The sequence below is a fragment of the Aquila chrysaetos genome, chromosome 3 (assembly GCF_900496995.4).
Source record: "Aquila chrysaetos chrysaetos chromosome 3, bAquChr1.4, whole genome shotgun sequence".
NCBI lineage: Eukaryota > Metazoa > Chordata > Aves > Accipitriformes > Accipitridae > Aquila > Aquila chrysaetos.
In genome coordinates this window covers 35914983-35942805 of record NC_044006.1, presented here as the reverse complement: position 1 = coordinate 35942805, position 27823 = coordinate 35914983, and the positions used below count along the sequence as shown (strand labels likewise).

The window sequence follows — 27823 nt, the reverse complement described above, 5'->3', positions numbered from 1 at the left end:
ATATATATAAAACAGAAATATGTCAACATGATGGACATATCTTTTATTCGATCCTTAAGGCAGCGTTCATTAATAGCAGCTGTACAAATGAGCCCGCGCCGTACACAGTCTATCACGGGACGCATCCTGGGTCTGCTCTGAGAGGCAGAAGCGTTCACGCGCTCGCTCTCTCTGGCCGTGCTGCCACCTCCGCTGTGACAGCACTGTTGACACTGCAGTTACCCCAGAGGCATTTACTAACAAAATGCAGAGCATCCTCGGTGTTTTATTCATGTGTTTTGCATTCCTCCGTGTCCAGTTAGAGGTGTGAATCCCCATCCTCCCCTCGAACGCTCTCTCGTCTGGGGTCAGTGCTGGGTAGCTGTCGGCATACAAGCAAGCTTGCCAAAACCAACGCTGCCTGGGCTCGCACGGGAGTGAAGGACACCGTCAGCAGCGGGAAGACAGGCTTTGCGCCAGGCAGGCAGGGTGCGCGCCCTTACCGTGCCCAGGGCTCGGGATGGGGGAAGCGCCGGAGCCTCAAGGAAGGCTGGAGGCCAACGGGCCGGTGAGGAGGTGCGGTGTTACAGCACACGCAAGTAACAACAACCGTAAGAGAAGAAAAGCTGGGCCAACTGCTCAGGCTGCCGGCCGGGCTGCCGGCAGCCCCGCACGCTGCGCTGTGGAGGTTCAAAGTTCGATAATCCGCTCGGGCGCGAGCTCCCAGGCTGGCACGACAAGCGGCGCCCCGTGGAGACCGTAACCGCAGCTGCTCGGGAGGTGGAGGGCTTTGCGCTGCTCTCGGGGAGTGCTCGCTCACGCAGGGGTTGTGTTGACGCAGCGGTGTTCTCCTGTCTGCTGTCTCGGACAGAAGGAAGGCACCCCAAAGCACAAGTTACCACGGATGAAAGGAAGGCACCCCAAAACACGAGTTGCGTTCTGCCTCTTTCACCAACTCACAGCTGTCTGCGCTCACTCACACAAGACACCGCAGAGACACTCTGTCCTCCCCAAAGACACAACCCAGAGAAGCACTGTCATGCGAAATTGATCCCCCAAATCAATGAAATGTGTGTATATGTGTTCAAAGAGGTGAGATATTTTTATGATCTTGCTGGATCAGATCAGCAGTGCGAGAGCATTTTAAAGTTAGGTCCGTATAGCGTACTAATTAAAGAGCGGTTTATGTGAGTATTATGGTAATGTTGGTGACGTGGTAAGTGGCGAGAATTGCGTAGAAGTTTTGATGATTTCATAACTAGGGGGAAAATTTCTGTTCTTAAATTTCTGTTACAAAAAATACCCATAGTCAATGGAGTATATTTATGTTGTACCGGAGAATTTTTGTGCTACTAGACCTGAACAAACTGGAGTTTGATTTCGGATTGTTTTGACGTTACCATGTAGTGCAGTTCCGTGGGTCATTTGCCACCATCGAGAAAATGCAACAAACCTCTCATGGATTGAATTCTTCAGGGGGTTTTTTTGGTTGTTTTTTTTTTTTTTTTTTTTGGCCTTCCACAGATCCTTAGAATTTGCACAAGATACACACCAGAACAAGACACCATGACCTTTTCAGATGGCCTTACCCTAAACCGAACTCAGATGCACAACGCCGGATTTGGCCCACTGACTGATCTCGTGTTCACGTTTGCCAACCAGCTCCTGCCTTTGGAAATGGATGATACAGAAACAGGTCTCCTTAGTGCCATCTGCTTAATCTGTGGAGGTATCGTACAGCACGAACTCGGATGTATTTGAAATAGACACGATAATTATTATCTTTAGTTCTGTTTTACTTGTTTGGCTTTCCTGTACTAAAACATATATATAAAATATATATATATATATATGTAATATTACTATATATGTTACATAAACCACTTAACACTGAAGGTTTGTTTTCCACTGCTGATAGTTATTGGTTTTATTATTGATATGTTTTTAAATGAATCGAATCATTCTGTCAAGCAACCAATCCTATTATTTGCCTGATAAAGGACTACAGGATATATCCAGCTGCATTTTTTTATAAGCGGTATATGGGTACCTGTATGAATGACCTTTGTTACGGCAAGATGCCCGTTGCACAGCTTTTAGTCATAAATATAATTGCATGCATACGCATATAGTTACATTCTCACAGAAGTCATCAGTGATAACTTTCTTTAGAAAAAAATAGATTATACTTTGAAATTAGCATAGTGGCACTGATGACGTGATTTGGGGGGTGACTGATCACAACGTGAAAGGGACATTGTCAAGTAAAATCAGGTAGAATCATGGTTTTAAATACAAAAAGCAAAGTTGCAGATAATTTCCAAAATCCTCTGTAAATTTCTGTTATTTTAATCCCCTAGTCTCTCTCTTCCTTTGCAAAATCTGGACTGGCAGTAGAAACACACCTTGTTTAGTTGGGCCATTTTTTTTAAATACAAACTGGGTGCTACCAGAGCATGTTTAAAAAACAAGTCAGTCTTTGCTGACAACGGCCCTTTAGTACAAAATCATTCCGATTTTATGTGTCTCTAACCATAGCCCATCAAAAGCATTGATGGGTTCTGAGATGTCATTAATATGTGACTGGTGCATCCTGGTTCATGGGTGACATTTGTTGTCACTCAAGCTAGCACTGCCATCTGCTGATACCTGATGGTAACTCACTTTATTTTAGTACTGCTACAAAAAATAAATTAGTGGTTAATCTCTTTGGATACCTAGGTAGCTTATCAATGATGCATACAAAATTAATTCTGAAATACTGTTTGCAGAGAGGTGTTTTCCCCTTGGAGAGGGAGGTACAAGAGCAAACTGGTAATTCTGGACCACTCGAATGACAAACCTTTCCAGTCACCAGGAAAAATGAATCTAAGTTTGAGAAAGCCATGGTTTATCCTCTTCCTATGGCATACTCACTACAGAGTGTGGGTCATAATTGGAGAGAAAGATGAAATTCATGGAGTTCTAATCAAGAACATGGAGGAGCTTCTGTGATTTGCAGTTTGTAAGAAAAAAATAAAATATATATATATATTTAAAATCATATGAGCAATATGATACTTTTCTACAGATCGCCAGGACCTTGAAGAACCAATGAAAGTGGATAAGCTTCAGGAACCATTGCTTGAAGCACTGAAAATTTATATCCGAAAGAGACGACCCAACAAGCCTCATATGTTCCCAAAGATCTTAATGAAAATCACAGATCTTCGTAGCATCAGTGCAAAAGGTACAGTGCCTCCCAATAATTTGGCAATAGTCAGTGTTACGTTTCAGAGGAAACTGGCCTAGAGACCTGGGTTGTTATTTTTTTAGTATGTCAAAGAAAGGTCCTTGTGACCTTTCTCTTCTCTTCTTCTTTATGTAACTCCCGTGTTTAAATTGGTTCTACTGTGAACGTACATGGTGCTACATTCTTCATGCAACTTAGGGTGAAAATTACGTCCTAGGTAGAGGTAGGTTAGCAAATCATTACCACGAACCCTTTGTTAGTCATTTTAAGACAAGATAAAACCCTGAATTAAACCTTTGTTAATGTTTACAAGGGGGTGCGGGTCAACACGTACTTTGTATCACTAATGGCTTTCAAAAAAACAAAGTCTGTTTGCAGACATCAGAAAAGACTTCTGCATCCAAAATCCCCCTAAACTGTGGTGTGACATACTGAAGATTTAGAACTGATTTGATCCAGGAATTTGGAGATTCAGCACCTCTAATCCAAACTCACCATGTTTACTCATGGATCAATTTTGCTTTAACATTTTGTGTAGTCTTGTATGCGATCGATTGATCATGTGAAACGCACACAGTCTAAGCGCTATCACATAAATTCTCTAAACACGAGTATAGTTGAACGCTTCCATTTCACCACAGAGGTTCCCTGGTTAGTGCTTTGTCCCTGGACGCCTGCAGCCCGAGAGGGGAGGCTGGGCAGCTGTTCTGAAAGCAGCAGCGGATGGTCAGCACTGCGTCAGCTCGTTAGCAGCCTCTGTGCACGCCTGTGCTGCGGCGTCGAAGGTGACTCTGTTCCTCTCGTTTGTGTACCCCTGTATCTCCCCAAGACCCAGTTTCAGACGTGTCTAGCTGTTCGGTATCTGTTCACCTCCAGCCTTTCCGGGGAGCTGTATCCGAGTTATACCAGCCTGAATACAGAGTCCAAAGTGCTACCATTCTCATTTTTTAGTGTTTGATGCAGTTCCACTTTCTTACTATGCTTATTCAGCTACAGATTTGCTACCCCTGACAGATAAGCAAGCACATGAGCTTGTATGTACAGGTACCTATGTAGCTATAGACTGGATTTATGCTTTTGAAGAAATTACTGATTTCATTTGACCTGGTTTTTGAGAAGACTTCAGGGAAAAAACCAGCTGTTAAATCGCTCAAATGCACTTACTTTACATTAAAACCTGAACTGTTATACTTTAAACAATATATATCTAAGTTAAAAGATGAAGCTATAGCTATGTTTATAAAAAGAAGTGAGCAATTTAATTGGATTGGTTAGTACCTAAAGAGTAACTTAGAAGGGAAACACTAGACCTGGAAGCAAAACTATCCCAAAAAGGAACCACTTACCAGGTTACCCCCCAGTAAATCAAGCTCCATCCAACTGAATCCACAAAATAAACTTACCGCAGTACTGAGCTATAAAAGTATTTAGGGGGAGCCCTTTCGTTCTGCTGCTCTTGCTTGTGGGAAATCTATTTCCACTTTCCTGCTTCTTTGCCAGAGCCCTCCAGCTCCCTCAAGAACACGGCTCTGTCTCTTTATGTTCAGCGCACAAGAGAAAGGATTCTTCTTTCCATTCTGACATAAGTATTTAATTATATCATTAATGTTTTATAGTAGAACTAAATCATACCAAAGGACTGGTGATGTCCTGGAGGGGTGGGTGTGTCCTGAGTTTCATTTGAAAAGATGTACATTAGAAGATAATGACTTTTGATGGTACATGATCCCTGAAAGCAATTACCAAAGTAAGCATGAACTGAAAAGACTGAGAACATCTCCTTATACTGGAGTTCCTTATACAACTACAGTCTTCTGTGGTGTTAGATGTATTGTAACAAAAGAACTAAGTGTTTGTGGGACTGAAGCAAGAGACCGTCTTCCAAGCTCTCTTATCCCAGTATTAAATTGGACAGTTGCAAGACCTGAAAAATTACTGTGGCTCTACACTGGAATAACCACACAAACACTTGGTACTGCCACTGACCTGCTCCGTACCAGCAGAAAGCAGATATTTAACATGGCCAAATTCAGCTCATTAACACTGCTCTGACTACAGCTGGTTTTCAGAGCAGCTCTCGGCATAATTCTGCATTAATTTCTTTCTAACTATAGTGCTTGCTCCTTTGTTCCTAACAGTTATTTAAGAGACTTTTTAATCAGCATTCACTTGGAAAGTTGCTCATTGCCTTTGTAGATGATTTTGAAGCTTCTCAGTTAAGACATGAACATAAGCACTCCCTTCCCCTCTGGGGTTACCACTGTGACTGACAGCGTGCTCTCTCCAGCACATACATTGCAGCAGCATGGATAAGCAGAATCTATCCAAAGGTTCTCTCCTCTGGAATGGTTCTTCAATAACCAGACTATTTTCTCTTTAATTTTTTTGGCTCTTCTTGCCTTCCTTCACTTGTAAAAAGCACAGATTCCTGTTCTGTTAGACTCAAATTTTAAGATGATCAGGAATCCTATGCAACCGACCAGGTATTTGAATGCTGAATTTATGGCTGTAAATTGCCTGGTGTTGTCCTGGTAAGAAAAAGCTTTTTCCCGTCAGCAGCAAAATATGTAAAGCACATTCATGCTTCGGTGTGGAACAGAATCTTTACTGTATAGCCGCACTTTATTTGAGGTGCAATCCTAAATACTCCTGTCTCTATATGGTCCTCACCACTCAGTAGCTGAATGTTTAACTTACTTTCAGTCCTTCAGCTGTAGCACTTGTTTACAACAGAATGTTGTACTTCCTGAAGCTGTATTAGTGTTACTGCTGACTGTTGAGGGCTTTCTGAACATGGCTTGCCTACACAGAGCAACCACAGCAGCTGAACCCTCCTGCTTTACAGATCAGGCTTTTCCCAGCGACAGCCTTTCTTTTCACGGAGAAGTTTTGTCCATCCAGCGTTTAAGGATTCCTAGGGTTGTAGTAACTTACTTATTAATCCCCAAGCAGTTCCTTCAGAGTTAACTGCCTGTTTTTTAAATGCAGGCTGCTGCTCATGCTGTACCCCTGCATACCAACTAAGCACAGTGCTTCCTGGGAGCACTGAGCCGATGTCTTGTGCAAGTTATGAGCAAAGGGTGAGGTGGCTGCGTGTTCTTACAGCCTTCGCTGTATGCCTACCATGTTCAAGCAGCCTTAACACATCTTAGGAGCATCAGGCACTATCATGTGGGGTTTTTTCCCCTGAACTAGTGTTAGTTATTTGCTCACAGTCCGAGTAGTCAGGATTGATGTAGTAATTTAGTTTAATCCTACACACACTAGCCTGCAAAGCCATCTCTATATAAAAATACCCATTGTTACACTTGACAAGGCCAAACACTGAACAGTTAGCTTCAGTTAAGTCAGTCAGATGTAAACAGTAGTAGTGTTTCTGTGTACTTTTGTGGTTAATTAGCACAAGAGAAGATGCCTGAAAACTACAGAAGGCAGCTTCACAAAAAAAGTATCCTTTTGCCTGAATTCGTTCTTTTGTAAAACAATGGTTTGTTAAATTTGGATTCTTATTTCAGAGTTTTCTGTACGGGAAGGAAATGTTCTGACTTACATCGCTGCAGTTCTCTTACAGGATTCGCCTCACCTATTTAACACAAATCAGCCAGAATTGTTGTCACTCTATAGTCTTTGCAGATCCAGTACAGATTAAAAACTGTAAAGTATATTCCAATTTATAGACATCTATGTGATCACAGTTTAATTTAATTGCCATTAAATTATACTGAAAATTCTGGTTCCTTCTATGAAAAGCAGCAGTTCATCCAATTTACCTGTATTGTAATATGAGTTGCTATGTCATAATTTAAAATTAATTTAAGGATTACTCATCTAACTCCTTTTTCTTGTAATGAATGAAGTCGTTCACTTACATGATTTTGTACTCAAGAAGTATACGAGGAGACACCAAAGCCGTTAAAATAACATACCTTGAAATTACTGCTGACGATGTTAACAAAAAGGAAACTGTACGAATCATACTAATGGAAAGGACTTTTTGTTTTCTTTTTAAAGGTGCAGAACGTGTCATTACATTGAAAATGGAAATTCCTGGATCCATGCCCCCACTTATTCAGGAAATGTTGGAGAACTCTGAAGGACACGAACCACTGACACCAACCTCAAACGGCAATACTGCGGAACACAGTCCTAGTATCTCACCTAGTTCAGTGGATAACAGCAGTGTCAGTCAATCCCCCATGGTGCAATAAGACATTTTCCAGCTACTTCAGACATTCCTAATACCTTATGTACAGGGATGAAAAGCAAGAAAAACATTTTTACTGCTGCTTAGTTTCTGGACTTAATATATATCTATATATGTGTATATATATATAGATAAAAACTCAACAAGGACCAAGAAATTTTCATATGTATCGATATATACTCCTTGCTGTTTAAACTCTTAAAACTAGAAAATGCAAACTTTTGAAACTCTAAATCAGCCATTTCATGCAAAAAATAGTTAAGCTTCTGTTTTCTCCTCTGAACATTCAAGACTGCATGGTGACAAGACAGATCTCAAACTTTAAATTCTGGTTGCATTTCTGATGACTTTGTACATACAAATGTATGGCTGTATTTTCCATACTGGATGTTTGGTGCTTTCCTTTTGTCTCATACCTGAAATGATCAAGACACCAACCATATGAAATGGACTACTGTACACATCCAGAAAAGGAAGTTTAAAGGACCGTCTGATTTAGTTTAATATGAAAACTTGTCTTTGATGCCCTTGGTTTGCATCTCCTTCCTTGTAAAAAGTATACTGCACTAGCAGAAGAGACATCAGTATCAGCATTAACTGCCAGATCAGTTATTCAGATGTCATTTGTTCCACTGTTAATGTCACTTTAAAATTTAAAGAAGTGGTTTCTTACCTGGCTGGTGACCTAGCTACACGATTAACTACTACATTTCTACAGTAGTGATAGCCTCCAAGGCAGAAACAATTTTTAGTGTTACCATGTTTTTGTTTACCTGTTCACAAGCCATTAGGGAAACTTTGTGGGATGATAACCAGCAGACTCATCTACAGCTTTTGAATTGGCAAGTCTAGGGTATTTCCTTAAGAATCGACTGCCAGGAATTAGCTGGGTTATCCAGCCTTCCAGGTGCTAGGGAAGTACAGCTAGGACTTCCAGAAACACAAGGAGAGAATCCTGCCTTCTTGGCCTTGTTAAATCACCATGAAGCAGAGTGAAAACTGTGGTAGAATGGTTAACAGATTTAAAGTGTCAGTTTCTTAGGTTTCATTTAAAGCACTAGTGGATTTTTTTTTTTTTATATATATTCTAGCAAGTCTGTGATGTACTTTCACTGGCTCTGTTTGTACATTGAGATTGTTTAACAATGCTTTCTATGTTCATATACTGTTTACCTTTTTCCATGGAGTCTCCTGGCAAAGAATAAAATATATTTATTTTAAAAAAAACCCAAGTGTGTAGAAGTAGTCCCTCCAGTCCAAATTTTACACACACAGAGTAGTTTTCCATTTTTTAATGTTTAAACTCCATTTCAAAAAGCAGGTTTGCTGTTTGCAACCATGACAATTAAAATGTGCTTTAGCACAGCTGTCTAGAACATCTCTACAAGCCAGTCAGACAAATACATGACATTTCAATGAGTAAAAAAGAGCATAAAACTGTAGGTGTAAGAACAAAATGTTAAAATGCCTACACACAATAATAAAAACCATCAATTACATTATCACATAAAATAAGTCAAATGTACAAAAGTTTGCGACAGAAGGGACAAAAGGACAACACAAGATAGTTGTTGGAAAACATTTGTGTGCTCTTTGGGCACTTAATTAAACATATCAAAATCATCATCTTCATCGGACTCTGCAAAATATTTAACTTCTTTTCTAGCCCGGCCTGTCCGTGGCTTTGGGGCAGTTTCGGAGGCAAAGCCTGACTGAAAGATTTCCACATCAGAATCCTGGTCAAAAGCAGCCTTCTTGGATTTCTTTAGAAAAGAAACAACAAATCAGTTGTGATGCTGTGTACATTTTCCCTTTTAATATTCAGAATTGAAGGAAACCTTCTCTAACACAACATCTAATTTCTAAACACACCTAAACCTCCATTATATATTAGCAACCTATAATAAGAACATGTACCTTTTATGCAAAGTAATCCATTCGGTTCTTTTTACAAGGAGAAAAGAGCACAGACGGAACTGACCTTGCTTGGTGTTGATTTAGGTGTTTTCTTCCCAGGGTTGTATTCACCTTCATTTTCTGAACTGGATGCTTTCCTTTTCTTTGCCCCTCTACCTTTTCCTACATGAGAGAATAAGATTTAACTTTGTTTTCTTCTTTTTTTTTTTTTTTTTTTTTTTTTTTTAAATAAAACTCCACACTTCAGGAAACAAAAAGAAAAACCCTAGTGAAATTACTTTAGTATGTCTACATGTTAAAGTTCAAATTTAGTTTACAGCTCGAGCTTCTTCATAACAGCAGTAAAATACAATATATTTTATTTTCTCAGTTTTAAATCTTTTATGCTTCTTCCAAAGTTACCATTCACCCTAGCAATTCAAGCTGTCAGTTCAAGACAGGGATAAATTTCATTAGATCAATGACTTCTACACTTCTGAAGTACTACAAGTCCTCAGTCACCTTCTGTACTGATTACACAGCACTAATTCATGTTTACTATTTAGTAAATTTACTGTTAACCTCAACTATCAACACTGGCACATCCTTTACAGACTCCTCTGGTTACACTGCTTGGTGTGCTGTGTTGCAAGTACTCTGACAACTGAGAACTAGGATACCAAAGAATTGGTTTAAAAAGCCTGAAATGACTACTTACTAGAATTACTACCAGAATTTTACTGTCTTGTAAAAAGCTGAGATCAAAGAAAATAAGCAGTATCCAGTAAAACTGATGATGAACAAAAAAAAAGAAGGGGGTTGGAGCTGTTTGTTAAATACATTCCCAACAGTGAAGGTCAGATGATAAGTTCACACCTTGTTTGTCAAGAAAAGTCAGTACACTATATTTGTCACAGAAGAGGCTCATGGCCGAATAATCTACTAGCAATTAATTTACTAATAAATCAATGTGGTGCTAGTTTTAGAGACACTAGTTCTGCTTCTTTATAAAAATGACTGTGAACCTGTGTTACAGAGAACACAGATGTGAGTGTTGAGCAGCACAGCACCAAAACTCTTACCTTTGGGTGCTGCAGTCTTCTTTGGAATGCCGAATTCTGAATCTGAGTCAGAGTTTACAGTTTCCACCTTCTTGGCCTTGGGAGCTCTTTTAGGTTTAGGGGGCACATCTAGTTTTGCTGTTAGAAGTTAGAGATACTAAATATGTTAAATTCACATATCGGTTAGAAGTATTAAATTTTATTAGATACTTCAATTACAGCATAAATGGCAGATATTAAAACAAGATGAGCGGTTTCTGCACTTGGGGAAAACACACTTCAGTTTCTATGCTAAAACTGCATGGAATAAACAGGAGGTTTCCTTTGTCATACTTTGAGAGGTATCAGTGCATTCAGGAAGTTCCAGTGTTTTTGATAAAATACTTTTTCATCTTTTTGAGCACAAAACAGGTTACCAGTAACTAAAGCAGCAACAGAAGTTCTCCAGGTTGGATACTTTTTTAAACACGTTTGGATACATTACAGTGTTTACAGATACAGCGTGCTGCTGCTTGTGACATTTTTGCCTTCACAGTGGTACAACTGCAGGACAACCTTCCCCACGATTACTGCAGGAGTTTGAGAGACCGTGCATCTGACTCACTCTGTGACATTGTTTTCTGTCAATCTATCTCAGTGAAAAGGAACTTCAGAAAAAGCAGAAAGGACAGGAAAGGGACATATCTATCTGTGCATTTCTTACAGAATTTCAATTACTGCTACGCAACTAGTCTTGCTATCTTTAAGAGACAGTCATTGGTACGTTCACACAATGGGTGACAAGGGATAGAATCACAGAATCACTTAAGTTGGAAAAGACCCTTGATTAAGATGATCAGATAATGCGTTCTATGTGCTTACAGACAAGTTGGTCTTTTGCAGAAACCTCAGATATGCTACTGACCTATCCTCTATCAGCCACGAATACCTCAAAGGTGATGGGACAGATGTAAAAAACACTCCAGATACCAGGAATATGGATGTTTGTGAGAACTCAAGCTTTCATTTATGGTATCACTGGAGAAATGCATTCAGACAACAAGAGTGCCTCCACAAACTTCTTGGCTATGATGCCTTCAACTGCTACCCACTGAAGAGTCATTGCACAAAGACGGTTATGTCTTTTCAGCTTTTTGTGATAATACCTACTGGGTAGTCCAAGTATCAGGTCCTAACAATATAAAAAAAAATAAAGCTGCCTTTGGCATCACGGATGGGGGGGGGGGGGGGGGGGGGGGGCGGAAATGGTGTTGGCTATGGCAGCATTTCAGATAAGACTTGGGGAGGGAAGCAACAATGCTTGGGATGGAAGTCAAGAACTATATTTGAAAGCAACTTAAAATAGGTCTCTCTAGGTATCTCGGCTGTATTAGTGTGAAGTAAAACTCAGTAAGCCACAAAGACCTACCAGTCAGCCTGGAAAAAGTACACAGCAACTGAACACAGGAAGAATACTTTCTAGAAGCATCACCAAAAGTAAGCAGCTCATTATCAGTAAAGGAGGGGACAGTGTTACCTAAGGTACATGATTTTAGGTCCCATAAGGCAACAAAGTCCTTCAGACAGGAAAAAGCTTTACTACCATAAGAAACAGACTAGGGGGCAGGAAAGGGAAAGATTCAGAAGTTTCATCAACTTGAAGATGACAAGCAGAAATTGTGACTAGGAGAAACTTAGTAGAAGGGATCCATTTTAGGTCTAGGTGACATTTAACATCAGGAGCTGAGGTTTAGACATCCTCCTACAGGATTGCATATGTTTTGGCCAGGTAATTGTGCCTTGCACAGTTCCTTGTGCTGTTAATGTGAAATTTGTGTATCATCAGACAGAAGCCAAGTATACTCCATTAAAAGTACTACCCAGCACATATACCATGTGATGTAACTCTTCAGCTGGCCCCGAGTCCTTGAGTTTGTTAACTGATGTTAGAAAAGGGGCAGACTTATCACTAACGAACAAGGAATTGGGGAGAAGGAAATAACTGGGTAATGAAAGAGAGGTATGACACACTGCCACAAACACTAGACTTGTTCTTCCCTTGAAACAGAGCCTGTCATCACTGGTCAACTCCTGTGAAGTCTGCCTGCAGAACGCCAAGTATGAAGGATGGCAAACCTCCTAATCGTTATCTGGTGGCTGAAATAATAGTGTCCATGGCTTCCAGAACATGCATGCCCCTCTGTACTAACTCTAGTAGGATTCTGAACTGCTGCCTTAGATTATATACCTAATGTCTGCACAAGCAGGAAGGATCTCTGACAGCAAGTAGAGCGCAGTCAGCTCAGCCAAGCTCTCCACTGGGTATCATGACATGAAACAGAAGTCTGCGGTGGGGTCAATGTACACAGGCTCTCAAGAAGCACAAGTTTTTGGTAGAAAGTCCGGGAATATTATCAGTCCTACAGCTGACGCAAAGGGTACATCTCTCTGCTAGAATCTCAATAGCTGGGCTGTTCAAGGTGAGCAGCTGCTTATAATCAAAGAGTAAGACTGCTTTTCAAGATTTCCCTTAGGCTTAAAGCACTACAACCACAGACCTCTTGAACAGTGCATGGAAAGCAAGCTCAGCAGTCTCTTGATCCTCTGTAGCGAACACCAGAGGTCAAGAAATTCCATCTCAAATTGATCAAAGTCTGAAAAGAAGCTGAATGAACTCATACCTACTCCTTTATTTCTTCTCATTGAGAAGGGAGTGGTGCTGTACAGATAGCAAGGCACAACAAATGGTTCTTCAGTTTCAGCTTTCCATCCTTACAAATCCAAGCTCTGAAGTCGCAGAAAATCAAACAACTCTGGAACAATTGTTTCAGCCACACAATAGGCATTCCCAGTGTGAGAGTGAGTGGATGGAACATTACACCAGAAAATGGGTTTTGAAAGGGCTGCTGATACAGGGTATGAAGACAGACTTACAATCAAGGAGACTACTAAAAGGATACCAGATGAGCAATGAACTAAGCATGCTAGGTTGTCACTGCACTGTCAAACTGTGATCATGAAACTGTGGTCATGTCTAATTCTGGGCAAAGGAGAAGAGAGGAAAACTAGTGAAAGCAACCTGTCACACTGTCAAGCACTGAGAGGGAGACTGTGTCCCCAAGGCTACTCTGAAGGCAAAAATTTAACTTTTGCTTGAAAGAGAGCCTGTTTATACCTGTTTTGTGAGTGTAAAGGTTAATTAGAAACTCAAAAACAGATCACAGCTGTATTTTAAGATTTCAAGTTAGGTTAATGACAACTCATCACATCCAGTCCTTCAAAAAACAGAGAGGGAGAAAGAGATTGAGTGTTAAATTGCATCCATGCCTAGCTACTGCATACACAGTTCTCTCTTGTATTTACTGCAGTACAGAAGTTTAATATAAAAGACTGTTCTATTAGAGATCAGCTATTTCTGTAAACAATCTTCATTTATTGTATTACAGAACTTTACTAGCTGAAACTGTTTGAGAAGCATTTAGACATTTGCTAATTCAAACAGTTTACAAATTAGATTAGACAATGCAGCAAGAAAGAGATTAGAAATAGGGAAGCAATGGAGGAGAGGATAAAAAGATGCTGCAATTCACTGGTACCTAATATATTACACAAGATTTTTTTTTCCTTATTTTTAAAAGAGTAAGTTAACTAATATAACTGGCTACTTTCTTCCAGATTTCCTCGAGATATCTTTTTGGGGAAGAACTAATACATTAAGTTCAGCTGCAAGTTGGTCAAAAGAAGTTTTAAAAAACAAAGGCCAGAGTATCACAGGAAAAAAAAAAATGCTTTTGGAGGACAGAAAATTGAGCAGCAAGAAAAAAGGAAATTATCTGAAAGACGTACAGGAAGAAAGGCAAAGATCTGAAAGCAACAAAATCCCCAGTCTATCATGTGCTAAGAACTGTATTTTATAACCTATTTAAACTACTATTAGGTAAGAAAAAACATTATTTTCGCCATTAATTATGGCAAGTGTCTAGCATAATCTTTAACACATTTAGAAACGAGTGCAAGTCTTTCTCTTAAAAGTAGCACTAACAGCCAATAAACCAATATTCCCTAAGGTAAACAGAGAAAAAAAAACTTATTCCTACAAATACCCAAGCACAACCACAGAAACAAACCCAAATAATAAACATGCTTTTCTTGGAATTGTCCTTAATTCTGCAATGCAAGATCCTGCAAGGTGCCAGTTCTAAAGGCCTGACTAATAATTAAAAGAATTTATACCTCTGAAGTCTGAGAAGATCCTTTCATTCTCCATTTCAAGAAAAACAACTGTGCCAGGTGGAACTTACTGCAATAGCCTACTGTGCTGGTTTTGGCTGGGATAGAGTTAATTTTCTTCACAGTAGCTAGTACGGGGCTATGTTTTGGATTTGTGCTGAAAACAGTGTTGATAACACAGGGATGTTTTCGTTGTTGCTGAGCAGGGCTTACACAGAGCCAAGGCCTTTTCTGCTCCTCACCCCACCCCACCACCGAGCAGGCTGGGGGGGCACAAGAAGTTGGGAGGGGACACAGCCAGGACAGCTGACCCCAACTGACCACAGGAATATTTCCAGACCATATGACATCATGCTCAGCATATAAAGTTGGGGGAAGAAGGAGGAAAGGGGGGGACGTTTGGAGCAATGGCATTTGTCTTCCCAAGTAACCGTTAGGTGTGATGGAGCCCTGTTTTCCTAGAGATGGCTGAAAATCTACCTGCTGATGGGAAGTGGTGAATGAATTCCTTGTTTCGCTTTGCTTGCACACTCAGCTTTTGCTTTACCTATTATAAACTGTCTTTATCTCAACCCATGAGTGTTCTCATTTTTACTCTTCCAATTCTCTCCCCTATCCCACCAGGAGGGGGTGGGCAAGCAGCCATGTGGTGCTTTGTTGCCAGCTGGTGTTAAACCACAACACCTACTCAGGACAGATATTTCTCGGGGATTCCTCCCTTGCACTTGCTCTCCTTCCTTTTCAGGTAAGTTAGATCCATTATAGAATATCTTCAACCCCAAGGTCATCTTATTTCATTTACTCCCTGAGGGTAAAAAACTCCCGTTAGTTAAACTAACCAAATGCTGAACACCAACTCCCTATGTGGAAAGTATTACGTTTTGACACTACAGTAGCCAGTGGAAAAAAAGAAATTAATGTCATTAAGGAGCTGGAAGAAGTTCACAACCAATGCTGAATTTCACCGAGTTCCAAACAAACAAGTGCAGTTCCCACTTTGAAGATGTGAAGACACAACACAAAGGTGGAGGAGAGGAGTTTTAAGTAAATGGATTGGCTTACAGGACAATCCTATACGTACCCTTTTTAGCAGCGACTGTTTTACTTGAAATTTTCTCTGTTTGTTTTGGGGCAAAAGATGATGAGAACACAGGAGCAGAATCCTCTTCATCACTGTCCAATTTTGGTGTATCTACAATCACAGAGTATGTTTAGAATAAGATTCGTTCACTGCATATTTTAAATCATCAATATTAATTACAGTTAGAATTAATCTCAGAAAAGTGCTTCTGATACTACAACTAGGCTATGGATGTACTGTGACTTTCTTATCCATGATACAAGCTTTGTTCCTCTAAGGATCAGAACCTTCTTCCCCTTTCCCCTTTATAAATCTGGACATCCTTCTTCTGTAACTACTGTGTGAAGTTTGTGTATACAACAGACTCCCTAATATATTCCATAACAGGTGCTATAAGATTAAATAGATGAGTGAAAACAAGCTTACCATCATCTGTCTTCTGAGAGTAAGATGGAAAAGAGAAGATGTTCCCATAATCTTGATTTTTCTTGTCTTGAGACGTTTTTCTACTTGCAAACAGGAAAAAGAAATTATATGAGTTGCATTAACTACATACTGAAGTATGTAGACATTATGATATCCATATGAGATTAAATTCCTGTTTTAGCACTACATTTATAGCATTCATAGCATTTTTGTATATGCTTGCAGCAGTCAAACCCCTAAAATCTCCGTTCAGTCATGAACTTCAGGCATTTAAAATTAACAGAACTACATTTTTTTCAACAGTTCTGTATACCAGACTGGCACAAGATGGAAAATGGAGAATCTTACAAAATGCAGTTTAACAGATGATATTGCTGACAGCATACCATAATTTGGTAAGTCATGTTTACCTCTGCATTGGTCAATTGCAAGGCTGAGATAACATATGCTTTAATTCCGCCCCGAAATGTATGAATTTTATTTTACATGGTACATGTAGAGTAATAACAGGTTGATATTTCTCAGTTTTGTTCAGATTTCTGCATTCAAAAAAAATATTAGTGAAGAAATACTGCTGAGTTACAGTACTTACTCTGGAGATGGCTTTGATTTGGCTGGGGAGAAGTCATATTCATCTTTTTCTAAACTGTCTGAGGGAACAAACTCATCCTCTCTGTCATTTGTAACTGGAGAGGCTTTTACTTTGAGCTCATCCAAATCATTATTATTGTTGGCATCATCATCATCATCAGCATCATCTTCTTCCTCTGAGAAGTCAAAAGTATACTTGGGCCTCTCAGCTAAAAAAAAAAAAATAAGAAAAAAAAAATCACACATATACACATTTCAAAATAGTTGTTTATGTTAATACATAAATAAATCAAAGTGTAAGTCACTAAAGAATCCCTGCCTCAGAGTATACAAGACAAAAGACTGGGGGAAAAGAAACTTGTTTGAGCCTAGAAGAATAAAGGGACATAATTTAAAGTGTTACCAAACATCTAACACCACTTGTGGCTTGCTCATACCTTCAGCTAATGGCATTATGGAGACATCACTGTGTAAGTATGTATGAGGAATGAGAATCCTTCACTTACAACTGAAGTTTTCTTGAATCTATCATTTGAACATTCTTCCTAATCAAGTGCTTGAAAAATTGATCAACAATTTTCCAGGAAAAAAAAAAAAAAATCTGTGTTTTTCTTAAACTATCAAATATTTATATATTTTCCAAGCTTTCAGTCTCTGATATTTTTGCTTTTCATGGACTGTTCAGATTTTTTTTGATAAATTTTTACTAGCCATTTGGGCTTTTGGGCCTTTTTTGACAGTATAATTGCATTAGAGTAATTTCTTCATTTGTAACAGTATTATCTTGTCTATTTTTGTATAATTCACTAGTTTTGTGAGTAATTTCTATTCTAGTGTTTAGAATAAGGGAAAAGATTTCTGGACCAAGTTACAAAATCTTTCCTATTAACTCTTAAGTTCCTGGTCTTGACATTAAAGAGTTTTTTCACTAACTGCACAGTGAAGAAAATGTAATGCAAGCTATCTGTAGGAGATAAAGTCCTAAAGAAAGGCTATGGTCAAAGGAAAAATGTAGGTTTGTAGTTGAAACTTTCAGTCACAATGCACAATTCACAAAAGCTTGGGTACCTGCAGCTCTCCTAAGCAGTGAGTCTCTTGGAATAATGACAGGCTCATTCTCTTCTAAATCACTTTCAGACTTAGATTCATCATCTGACCACGGGTTTCGTTTCTTCACTTTTTTTGCACTGGATTTTGTAGATGATGGTGTTCTTCTTACCCTAGTACCTGCCACAAGTTAAAGCATTTACTACAGTCAGGGCAAAAAATATTTTCATATTTTCTGATCGTTTATGATGCATAAATCTAGCATAGATTTTTTTGTCTTAAAAAGTTCTCCTTTAAATGTTGTAAATTTTCTTCTCCTTCCTGAAGAAAAACTTAACATGATGAAATGGTTTTGCACAGAACCTGACCTGCTGCTCCCAAACAAATTTGGTTTATAACTGAAAAACATAAAAGCCTCTAATTTGAAGTTTTAGCTCCTCTGCAGTCAAAACTTCCATTTTTTAAAGGTTGCTGGGGTTTTCCAGGAAAAGAACAAGCAGTTTTCCATCATGCAGGGAACATGATCAGGAACAGCTATTGGAAAAATTCAATTAACACGGGGAAGCAGAGAATACCCTATCAGGGGGTAACAATGCGGTCAGTCAATTGCAGGGCAAGCTCAGGTCAAGCTGGGCTAATTGGCTCTGGCTGAACACCGGCTAGGGTAGATTTGAGCTGCATGTAGACAACTCAGTCATAACTGTACTCAGTTAATCTATTAAGGTTGGATAATCCCCTGAATAATTAAAACCAGATCTTATCTCAGAAGAAGTATTTGCGTAACCATTTTTTATTCTTTTTTTTCCCTAAAACCTCATACTTAACCCTTCTCCTTTGTCTTTAGCTTTCTTTTTTGTTACTGCCCACCCCCTCCATTACTAAGTATTTCTCAAACTAATAATAAATTTCTACTAACAGAGGAAAAAGGAAAGTTAATATAGACATTGGTTAGTCTGCCAAGTCATAACATGCATAACTTAAAAAGTCAGAATGACTGAATATGTCAATAGGAAAATATATTTAATCAAGTTTTACAATCTATACCGTTACTCAGACTGAAGGCGAGTGCCATGTCCTTCGACAGAGAGCATGCAAACTAGAAATTTCAGTTTGCACAGAATTAGTCTAATTACATAAAAATAATCTGTTTTTCTACTCACAAATTCAAAGATTTAGACCCCCCCACAAAAAAAATCAAAGGTAGAAAGTGTAAGATCCACCACCCCCAGAAAAGCAGCTTACATTAACAGAAATTTCAGCAGAGTACTTTCAAGTGTTTCCACACATCTCTTCAGGGAAGAAAACCAGATGAAATACTGATTGTTGTGGTATATTTCCCTTTCTCACTATGTGTTAAAAATATATTTAATGCCCAATTAGTATATACAATTAAGGTTAACCATGACTGTGTAAGGATCTTACCAGGTTCCTTCTTCTCTCTCTTAGGTTTAGGGGTTTTAGTTGCTGTGGCTGATGTATTCATTGAGTCATCCCCACCACCCTCAGCTGTCACACCACCAAATTCTTCATCAAATTCCATTTTTATTGCTAGAGAATCAGTTTCACCCTAAAAATATAAAAAAGTTGGGCAAAATAAAGTAAATTACACCTTTATATTTCAAGATAGAACTGGAATAGTTTTGTAGAAGATAATAAATGAAAGTAGACTAGTACACTGACATTCGTTGAACAGTCTTGGAAAGAAGAAATCTCAATAAAACCACCTGAGCAGTAAGTAGTCACAAGAGGCTTGCAAATGTAAAAGAAATCCAGTATTAACTTCTTCATGCATTAGGTCAGCAAAACAGTACAAACACAGCATTAATGAGGTCTAGTGGTTTGGATTTATGCTACCAGAGTAGAGAAATATAGCAGTTAAATAATAAATAATCTAACTATAACAATAGTTTTTATTTACCTTTTTCTTTTTCAGCAATTTCCTACTGGCATCAGCTTTCATGGCAGATGTAATCTGTGGAACTATTCTTCTGCCAAATGGTGATGGCATGGTCTCTTCCAACTGAAGTTTCTTCATCTTGGGTTTACCAACTTTGCCTTTTATTGGTTTGCCAACCATGCCAGCCAAAACATCTTCTCTTTCCTGGGCTTCTACTTTCTAATGAACAAGGAGGGGTGGGGTGGGAGGAACACATTCTTTTTTAATGAGGACAAAGTGGAACATGGTGATTATTTAAGATTCATCTCCCTTTAACATGGAGCGTAAGACTTCCCTTAATTCTCACTTGAATTGTAACACACTTTCCAGTAATGGAAAACCAACCACTTAATCTTGGTAAATTCTTCATTACCCTGTACAGTTAAAAACTACACTTTTATTCAAGATTAAATAAATACAAACTTTTGGACACTGCTAGACTGAAAATCTTTCTTTTATCAATTTTCTCTCTCTCATATATGTGGCTGGGTACTGATGTATCTCTTCAGTATTTCAGTGTTTAATTTAAGCAGCTAGTTTCTAGAGTCATTTTTAAGGCACATTTTCGAGTCCTTTAATCAGCTTTTTTCACAGTACGAACATATAGCTGAAGTACAGACTTCTGAACAGAACACTTCCAATTGCAGCTGTACCACGAATACACACAGAAATAAAACAAACATCTTATTTGTGTCATCCTGTGTCACTTCAAAAGACTACATCAGCCCTTTTCAGGCAGTATTAAAAGCTGAGGCTCAGCAAGTTATCCACCAATAGGACTTCACCTTTTTCCAGAGTTACTGATAAGGCAAAGAAAGAGCCCCTTATATAGTGCTTATGGTCTTCACACTTCATTCCTACATGTACAGCTTTGCATTTGACAATACTTATTGCCTCACAACCAATTAGATCATGTAGAATTGCTATAATGATTACTATTACCAGTTACTACTCCCAGTTTTTTGTATCACTTGAAAACAAGTTTTTTCCTGGTAATTTTTCTTTTATCATCACTGACTTGGAAAAAACATCAAATTGTATAGATGCGAGAGACAATGCTTGAGGAACACAACTAAGAACACAAATACCCAATATTGATTTCCCACTTATTTTATTTGGAGGTCTATCTGCTTATAATCCAAAATGTGGTGTTTTATTGTTATTTTTTGCTTAAATTTTAATACTTGTAATTGATTAATGCTTTTAATTAAATTAATTTAAATGTAATATTTTCAGAAAGATATGTAAAATAAAACATACTTCAAGCTCTTCAACAAAGGCCGCTAAATCTTCTTTCCAGAGATCTGAAGAAGATTTCCTTTTAAGGTCATTTAGTTCTCTCTCCTAAAACATGAAAGTAGTATGTAGAACGTAAGTTACTAAGTTACAACTAAAGTAAATACTATTGAAACTGAACATTCACAATTAGACACATCAGTAATTACTATATCATTTCAGAACAAGTCTTCCATGGGGTACCAACCTTTGAATCTCTCTGCTTAATTAACTCTTCTACTTTCTCTTTCGTGAGTGACCACAGAGACATGTTTAAGATATAGTTAAAGTCAGGGCCAGAAGTTGAGCCAGAAGCAGAGGAAGCATCATCATTCGGGTTCTGTGGGTCCTCCTCTTCTGCTGCCTGAAGTATTCACAATTACAAGTATTAATAATCTTAGCTCTATGCATGAACTGTAACGCTGCTCCAAAGCACCATCATAGAGTAGTCAGGTATGCCCTCATAGATTCAGTAACCTTAACGTTTTTCTGGACCTTTCCAAAAGGTCATGTTCTTGTGACCTTCTATAGGTGGATTATTTAATAATTTGATTTAAGAAAACAAATCCAAACCCGATGCTAACCATATGCCTTGTATGCTATTGGCTACAGATACTGGTACCGTCCTAGCTATCTCACACAGCTGAGACCTTTGCCCATGGATATTCATGTATATCTGTTTCTTTGGAAATGAGCCCAGTCTTTTGGATAAAAGCTGCTATCAAAGCCCTGAATGTACAAACTGTGGTTTGAAAGTCAATCAAAATTTCTCATAGTAATAGTTTTGTTACAAAATACAACACACTACATGGAGTTAAAATACAGTAGTAAAAAAAAGCAAAGCAAATTAAATGAGAAATGAAAACAAATTGTGAAAGCAGTGGCAATGGTAGAGAAGGGGTGGCTGACAAATTTGAAGATGGTTTTCAAAGTAGTTTCATCTTCCCATAGTAAAGCATGAAATTAAACTTGTCATGTATCTCTTTTGGAACTATAAAAAAAACCCTACTGGGTTTTAAAAAAGCAGAAACAAATACAGGTCAAGGTCAAATTTACTAAAGTAAGTTCAAAAGTCATAGCTTTATAATATTCATGTTTCATTACAGAAAACTGATGATTAAGTTATATATAAGAATTACATTTTGCAATCATATGACAAATAAATGATAAGGGGAAAATCAGCTCGTGTGGGGTAACTGATGCAGCATTTTATGTATCAGCCAGTCAGAAATCAAGTTGCCAGTTCTCATTTGGGTACATTAAGAAATTCAATCCTCTGTATTCTCATTTTCAGACTTGTATTATCTAGTTTTCTTCTAAGAATTATCCATATACAATACCAATATTATGCGACAATATCTTTATACAAGTTAAATGTATTTTTAAAAATGGAAGCCAATAGGAGTAATGAATAATCTTTTAAAAGTGTTGTGTGCTATAAATGGTTAGACTACTAGAAAATAAACATCTGAATAAATTAATATAATTTATAATATTAACAGCATCAAATATATCCAGCAGAGATTTCAGATTATTACCTTTTCCTGTGCTTCTTTCCAGGCTTTTACTGGATCAGATTCATAACCTCTCTGGACCAACATCTGAATCAAATCTCTTTTCGATCTGTTCTCTACAAGACACACATACAACACCAGGGGTGGGGGAGGGAAAGAAAAAGAAAAAAAAGCAGTGTCATGAAGATACTTGTCTTGCATGCAAGTACATTCTATTATATTTAAATCATTTCCAGATTTCCCCCCACTGTTACCAATTCTAACTTACATTTACTCACCTATAGTAATTTTTCCTTGTATCTTCTCCAGAATGAAACGAGCTTGATTGTTAAGCTTGGTAGATTCTGCACCCAACATTCCCACAAGCCATTCCTTGCGTAAACTATAATAATGTAATCGCAAATCAAAGAACTCCTTCAAGATGTCTTGCACAGTTTCATACTTCTTTAAACATCCCATATGGTCAAATAGCACCTATAAAATACATAATATACTGCTTGAGATAGATTGCATAACTCAAACTTTGTTAGCCTTTGTGTATGAGTTTATTTCTATTGTACATATACATGCACCATACAAAAAGCAGTATTTTGAAGACTGCGAACTCAAACCTTACTGTGGAACTACACAGCACATATCTGGATAAATTTTATTTTTATTCACAAGTAGATTTAAGATGAGATTTATGGTAACACGTTCAAACAGGAAGACAGCTATATAGAGAAATATGCCTGAATTCAGCTGAATGACTAATTTTATCTGATTATTAAAGCACAAGTTCAAGTGGCACCTAATGATTTCCAACTATTTAACATAACAGTTAAAAAGCATCTTTAATAATCTTTCAGTTCAGCTGTGAAATCTTCCACTTTTCAGCTGTGAAAACTGCCATCCTTCAAGTTCAAGCACAAACAAAGTAAGAAATCATTTTTACATCATAGGTGGAATCAATCCTGCCTGACTTCTAACATCTCCAGTTTAGACATTTATAGGTGAACTAGTCACCCTAGGCGCCCTCTATACTCAACTGAAAGAAATAAACCCCTCTAGAGGGCAATTCATCTATCTAAAATACCTATTTGGGAGCTGGGTGAACAATGACTAGCTCGCATAACTTTTTAAGGTGCTTATACTTAGGCAGATTAATTCCTACACATACACAGAAAGCAGCCCTTACTACTTATTTCAGTAGGCAGAAAATGCAGGATTAAGCTGCAAAACATTTTGTAATTTGTTAAACATTAACTTGAAGACAGATTCTCACGGTAGTTCATATGGTTGTTTGAACCTGTGAGAAATACTATCACCTTCATTCGGTAGATTCGCTTTTCCAGCACAATCTACAAAATGGGTTGAGCAAGGTCTTTTTCCTCTTCCAATTCTATGGTCTTTAATTTATTTTTAAACTATTTTCACATAGCTTTTGATTTATACAATAATAGCAACAGTAATGGTATTTTTGCTTTGTGATAATATCTGAAAGTAGTATCTGCCATAAAAAAAACCCAAAACTTTTTTCAGTCTCTGTAAAGACAGGTTGTTTGGAAATATTCTGGCAGAAGTTATCTTACAATTCAAATGCCTCTCGTAATAGACTGACATGTATATTTACTCACATTCTTACTCCCATCTTGCTACAAGCAGAATAAACCATATGAGTAATTTACATCACTGCTATGTCTTCAGCAGCCTAAGGATACTGTTTTCTATACCTTACAACCTAAAATGGGATCTATGTTGGTGGAAACACTGGATCATTTAACTCCTATTAGAGGAGTAATAGTCCTGCATGAAGTGCAATTTTGAAAGTGTAACTTGTCCGAAGTTTAAAACTCAAATCTAATTATAATATGTCAGAAAGTTATTTTTATGGTCTACTTTACATTAACCATTTTTGGTTAGCTGCACAGGAAATTTTCAGGTACAGGAAACTAACCACCCTGATCCTGTCTAATTTGGTTTGAAAGATTCATCAGGGCTAAAATGGATTTTCTGATCCATATTGATTTAATATTTGTCATCACTACAATTTTCTACTCTTCAAACAATTTCAAATACACTGTTCAATACGAAGTACCAAAGTACACTACAAAAACATTTGAGTTTACAACAAGCAACAGTAAGGATTCTGATAGCCAAACATGAAAAAGTTACCATAGAATTACAAGTAAGACTTGTTTGAAGCTTAAAGACTTTGTGCAATCCAGCAGCTTCTGCCTGTGCAAGTTTTTCTTCTGTCATCTTCACAACAAATTTCACAGTTGTATCAGTGTGGTATTCCTTGTAGTCAGAAATTAATGCTGGAGTTTTTTCAGTCCCATTCAACATAGGTTCTAGAACCTGTTCCTTGTACACCTATTAAAAATAGGGTAGCAAAAAAAACCAGAAACACTTCTTAAAATCCCTAATTCCTTAAACCAACTGAACAACATAAGATTTCAAAGCTTTCTGCATTACATCTGATGCCAGTTATAATTTACAGAACCAGTATAACCTGCAAAATGCAGGCCAAGACTAGCACAAATATAAGAGGCATTTAACAAGGACAGAAAATTGTACGCAAAAGAAAAAGGGGGTTAAATATAATTCAGCAGGAGAAGCAGGCATTCTTTGTAGTATGGACAGTAGATGGCACAAGTAGAAAGCCATCTTCTACAAAGGCATATGAAAGAATGAAACCAGGTTCCCTTCCATGTATGTATAATCATCAGAAATTGTGTTAAAAGTTCATCTGGATGTAGGATTAACTAATTTAGTAAGGAACTTTTCGTTGGTTTGGGGTTTTATGTAAATGTATTTCACTGTTACTTACTTGGGTCCATGTCCTTACAGGAAGCTCTGTAATTTCTACTGTGTTCCTGTCCACCACAAATATTTCACCACTCACTACATACTGGTTTTGACCAAGTTCCTGAATGGTTCCTTTGAAGTTTTTGTAGTTTGGGAGCTGAAATGGCAAAAAGCAGCAAAGTGGTAACAATCTTTATAATAAAACATCAGAAAAAAAATTTGTTTCCCATACATCATATAGCTATCACTTTATCTTGCATTAATTCATCAACCAGCCTTTCATGCCTGTGAAAATCTTAAGTCATAGGAAAAATACTACAGAAAAAACAGAATACACACATGCAAGTGACAGGAGCAAGTGTCTTAACATCTACAGAGTAGATATCTGATTAAGAAGATGCAGCTGAACCCAGTGAGGTGGTGGGTTGGTTGGTTGTTTTGTTTGTGGGTTGTTTGGTTGTTTTTTTTTCTTTTTAAAGAAAACTGCAAGCACAGATAAGAAAGTAGATTAACACCTCAGTCTCACAATAACTTTACAGAAGTGGTGCTACCTCCCCTAACCATTTTTTCATTCTTGTGCTGTTTGGCAAAGATAGTGGAACCCATCCAGTTTAAAAATTAACTAACAGGGTGGGGAATTTTTTTTAACTGAATTGATTCCCTTATCCAGCTTACCATGCAGCCACAAACACATACCAGCATACAGAAAGGAGCTAGATGGAGGCAGAACTGCCTCTTTCAACCACAGTGAAGCTTCAATTGACTGTGAGACTACACAGAAGGCCTAGGAGTCCTAAAGGAAGGGTAATGGATTGCATTAATTAAAAAAAAAAAAAAAGTATTCATTGTTCCCCAGAATTTGCAAAAGGAAATTCATTATGTCATGAAAATTGATACTGCACACTCAGTGAACCGTGATCTAAATAGAGAAGAAAAGATGTTTCTGCTTCTATGACTTGGTAAACACAGCAAAGTAGCAATATCCATTAGTTGTAAAGGTTACATTATCAGTATTTCATCTGTTGGTTACAGATATTCTGGGTTCACCCAGGTATTCTTCCTCTCCAAATTTTTTCAAATATACACCACTTCCAAGACTTCTTATAAAATTTTAAATAAAGGAACAGAAGCTAGAGGCAGTTCAGAAGCTGCTGATTTTCTTGAACAGTGACAATATCTTCTCCTATGCTTACAGATATATAAGAGAGTACAATTCAGACAAGACAGAGGAAATGTTAAGTTTGGCTGAAGATAAGTGGTAGTACCTTCAAAAAGGAAAGAATGGTACAACTTTTTACTCTATTGCCATGTCATAACTACCCTGTAAGACTTGCAACTGTGAAGGCTTACAGTCAGCAGATTGAAGAAAACGTCCTCTGAAATAATTGGAAAAATACAAATTGCAATGTTTTTGCTCCAAGGTGAACTTCCCCAGCCTCATCCCAACAGTCAAGTAAAGCTCCTACACAAAATTACTGGGACAATTCAACTCAGATGTTCCAATAATCAAGCATTTCTAGAGTGATACGAACTCATTTTCTAAGTACAAAATAAGGTTTGTTTAGCAAACATATAAAATACCAGTATATACTATTATTTTTACCATTGGGTGGGGATCTAAGCCATCCAGCATTCGTCTGACATTGTTTACAATCTCTCTGGTATCATAGTTTGGAAGTTTGCAGGCCCATCCGGTACCAATTCCTTCAGCTCCATTTACTAAAACCATAGGAATGATGGGAATATACCATTCAGGCTCTACACGTTGGTTGTCATCATAAAGGAATTTAAGCAAGTTGTCATCCACTGATGGAAAAAGCAGCCTTGCTAAAGGGCTTTAGAAAAGAAAAAGAAGAAAACTGTTTAACTGAAGTCCTGTAAGTAAAGTACACAATGCTTTAACAGTGCATGGGTCCAGATATGATCTACTTGTACATTTGTCTCATGTCTTCCTTTGTATTTTCAGCTTCAGAATGGCAAAGACAATGTACGTACCTCCTGAGAAAAGGAAGTTCTTCCCAAAGGAAGAGTACATTCATAACAGGTGATGTTTGTTTCCTTCACAGTAATGCACGTACATGATACGCTAGTAATTGATGACATTTAACATCTACCAAATATCATTCTTTGAAGCATTCAGAACACAGTTCAGTGTGACAGTAGGTCACCCAGCAATAAAGCAACGTAGCATGCAAATAGCTGCAAAGCTTTGTTACTTAATTGTAGGCCTAGCAGTCCCTGAAAATTACTACAGAGGTTTTACTGGTGACTCCTTTTGCTCATCTAGAACATTGTCCTGGGTGAATACAGTTTGCAGCACCTAATGCAAAACAGAAAATGCACAAACCTAGGTTGCTACAGAAGGAACATATATAAGAAAGGGAATAAAACCTGATACTTAGATAAAAAGCTAACAATTAGAGGAACTGAAGAAACTACAAGGAATTTTAGGCAAAATATCACACTTAAATTAGGAAATAAAAGAAGCAACATAACTTATAAAATACTATAATTTACATTAAGGAACACATTTTAACACTCTGCATGACAAACTGAATTTCAAGGTATTAGCTGTGAAAAAT

At 37.9% G+C, this 27823-nt stretch overlaps 2 protein-coding genes across 13 annotated transcripts in view; one reads left to right on the top strand and one right to left on the bottom strand.

Annotated features, from left to right (window-relative positions):
* RARB (retinoic acid receptor beta) overlaps nucleotides 1–7662 on the top strand; it is a 334393-nt gene extending 326731 nt beyond the window's left edge. For all 11 annotated transcript variants that reach the window (XM_030007663.2, XM_030007661.2, XM_030007673.2 and 8 more), the window contains 3 exons: nucleotides 1504–1708; nucleotides 3050–3208; nucleotides 7223–7662. In XM_030007663.2, the coding sequence (XP_029863523.1) occupies nucleotides 1504–1708; nucleotides 3050–3208; nucleotides 7223–7419 (561 nt within the window). In that variant the 3' untranslated portion in view covers nucleotides 7420–7662. The remainder of the gene's footprint in view (nucleotides 1–1503; nucleotides 1709–3049; nucleotides 3209–7222) is intronic.
* A 1030-nt stretch (nucleotides 7663–8692) lies between these two features.
* The window catches only part of TOP2B (DNA topoisomerase II beta), a 70095-nt gene continuing 50964 nt past the window's right edge, over nucleotides 8693–27823 (bottom strand). The window contains exons 21-36 of one of the 2 annotated variants that reach the window (XM_030007658.2): nucleotides 26845–27076; nucleotides 25264–25398; nucleotides 24606–24806; nucleotides 22730–22925; nucleotides 22476–22567; nucleotides 21146–21301; nucleotides 20923–21006; nucleotides 19645–19842; nucleotides 19149–19293; nucleotides 17748–17906; nucleotides 16681–16888; nucleotides 16089–16171; nucleotides 15663–15773; nucleotides 10394–10510; nucleotides 9397–9494; nucleotides 8693–9178 (exon numbers count right to left, since the gene is read on the bottom strand). In XM_030007658.2, the coding sequence (XP_029863518.1) occupies nucleotides 9017–9178; nucleotides 9397–9494; nucleotides 10394–10510; nucleotides 15663–15773; nucleotides 16089–16171; nucleotides 16681–16888; nucleotides 17748–17906; nucleotides 19149–19293; nucleotides 19645–19842; nucleotides 20923–21006; nucleotides 21146–21301; nucleotides 22476–22567; nucleotides 22730–22925; nucleotides 24606–24806; nucleotides 25264–25398; nucleotides 26845–27076 (2377 nt within the window). In that variant the 3' untranslated portion in view covers nucleotides 8693–9016. The remainder of the gene's footprint in view (nucleotides 9179–9396; nucleotides 9495–10393; nucleotides 10511–15662; nucleotides 15774–16088; nucleotides 16172–16680; nucleotides 16889–17747; nucleotides 17907–19148; nucleotides 19294–19644; nucleotides 19843–20922; nucleotides 21007–21145; nucleotides 21302–22475; nucleotides 22568–22729; nucleotides 22926–24605; nucleotides 24807–25263; nucleotides 25399–26844; nucleotides 27077–27823) is intronic. The other variant, XM_030007659.2, reaches the window with a different exon arrangement.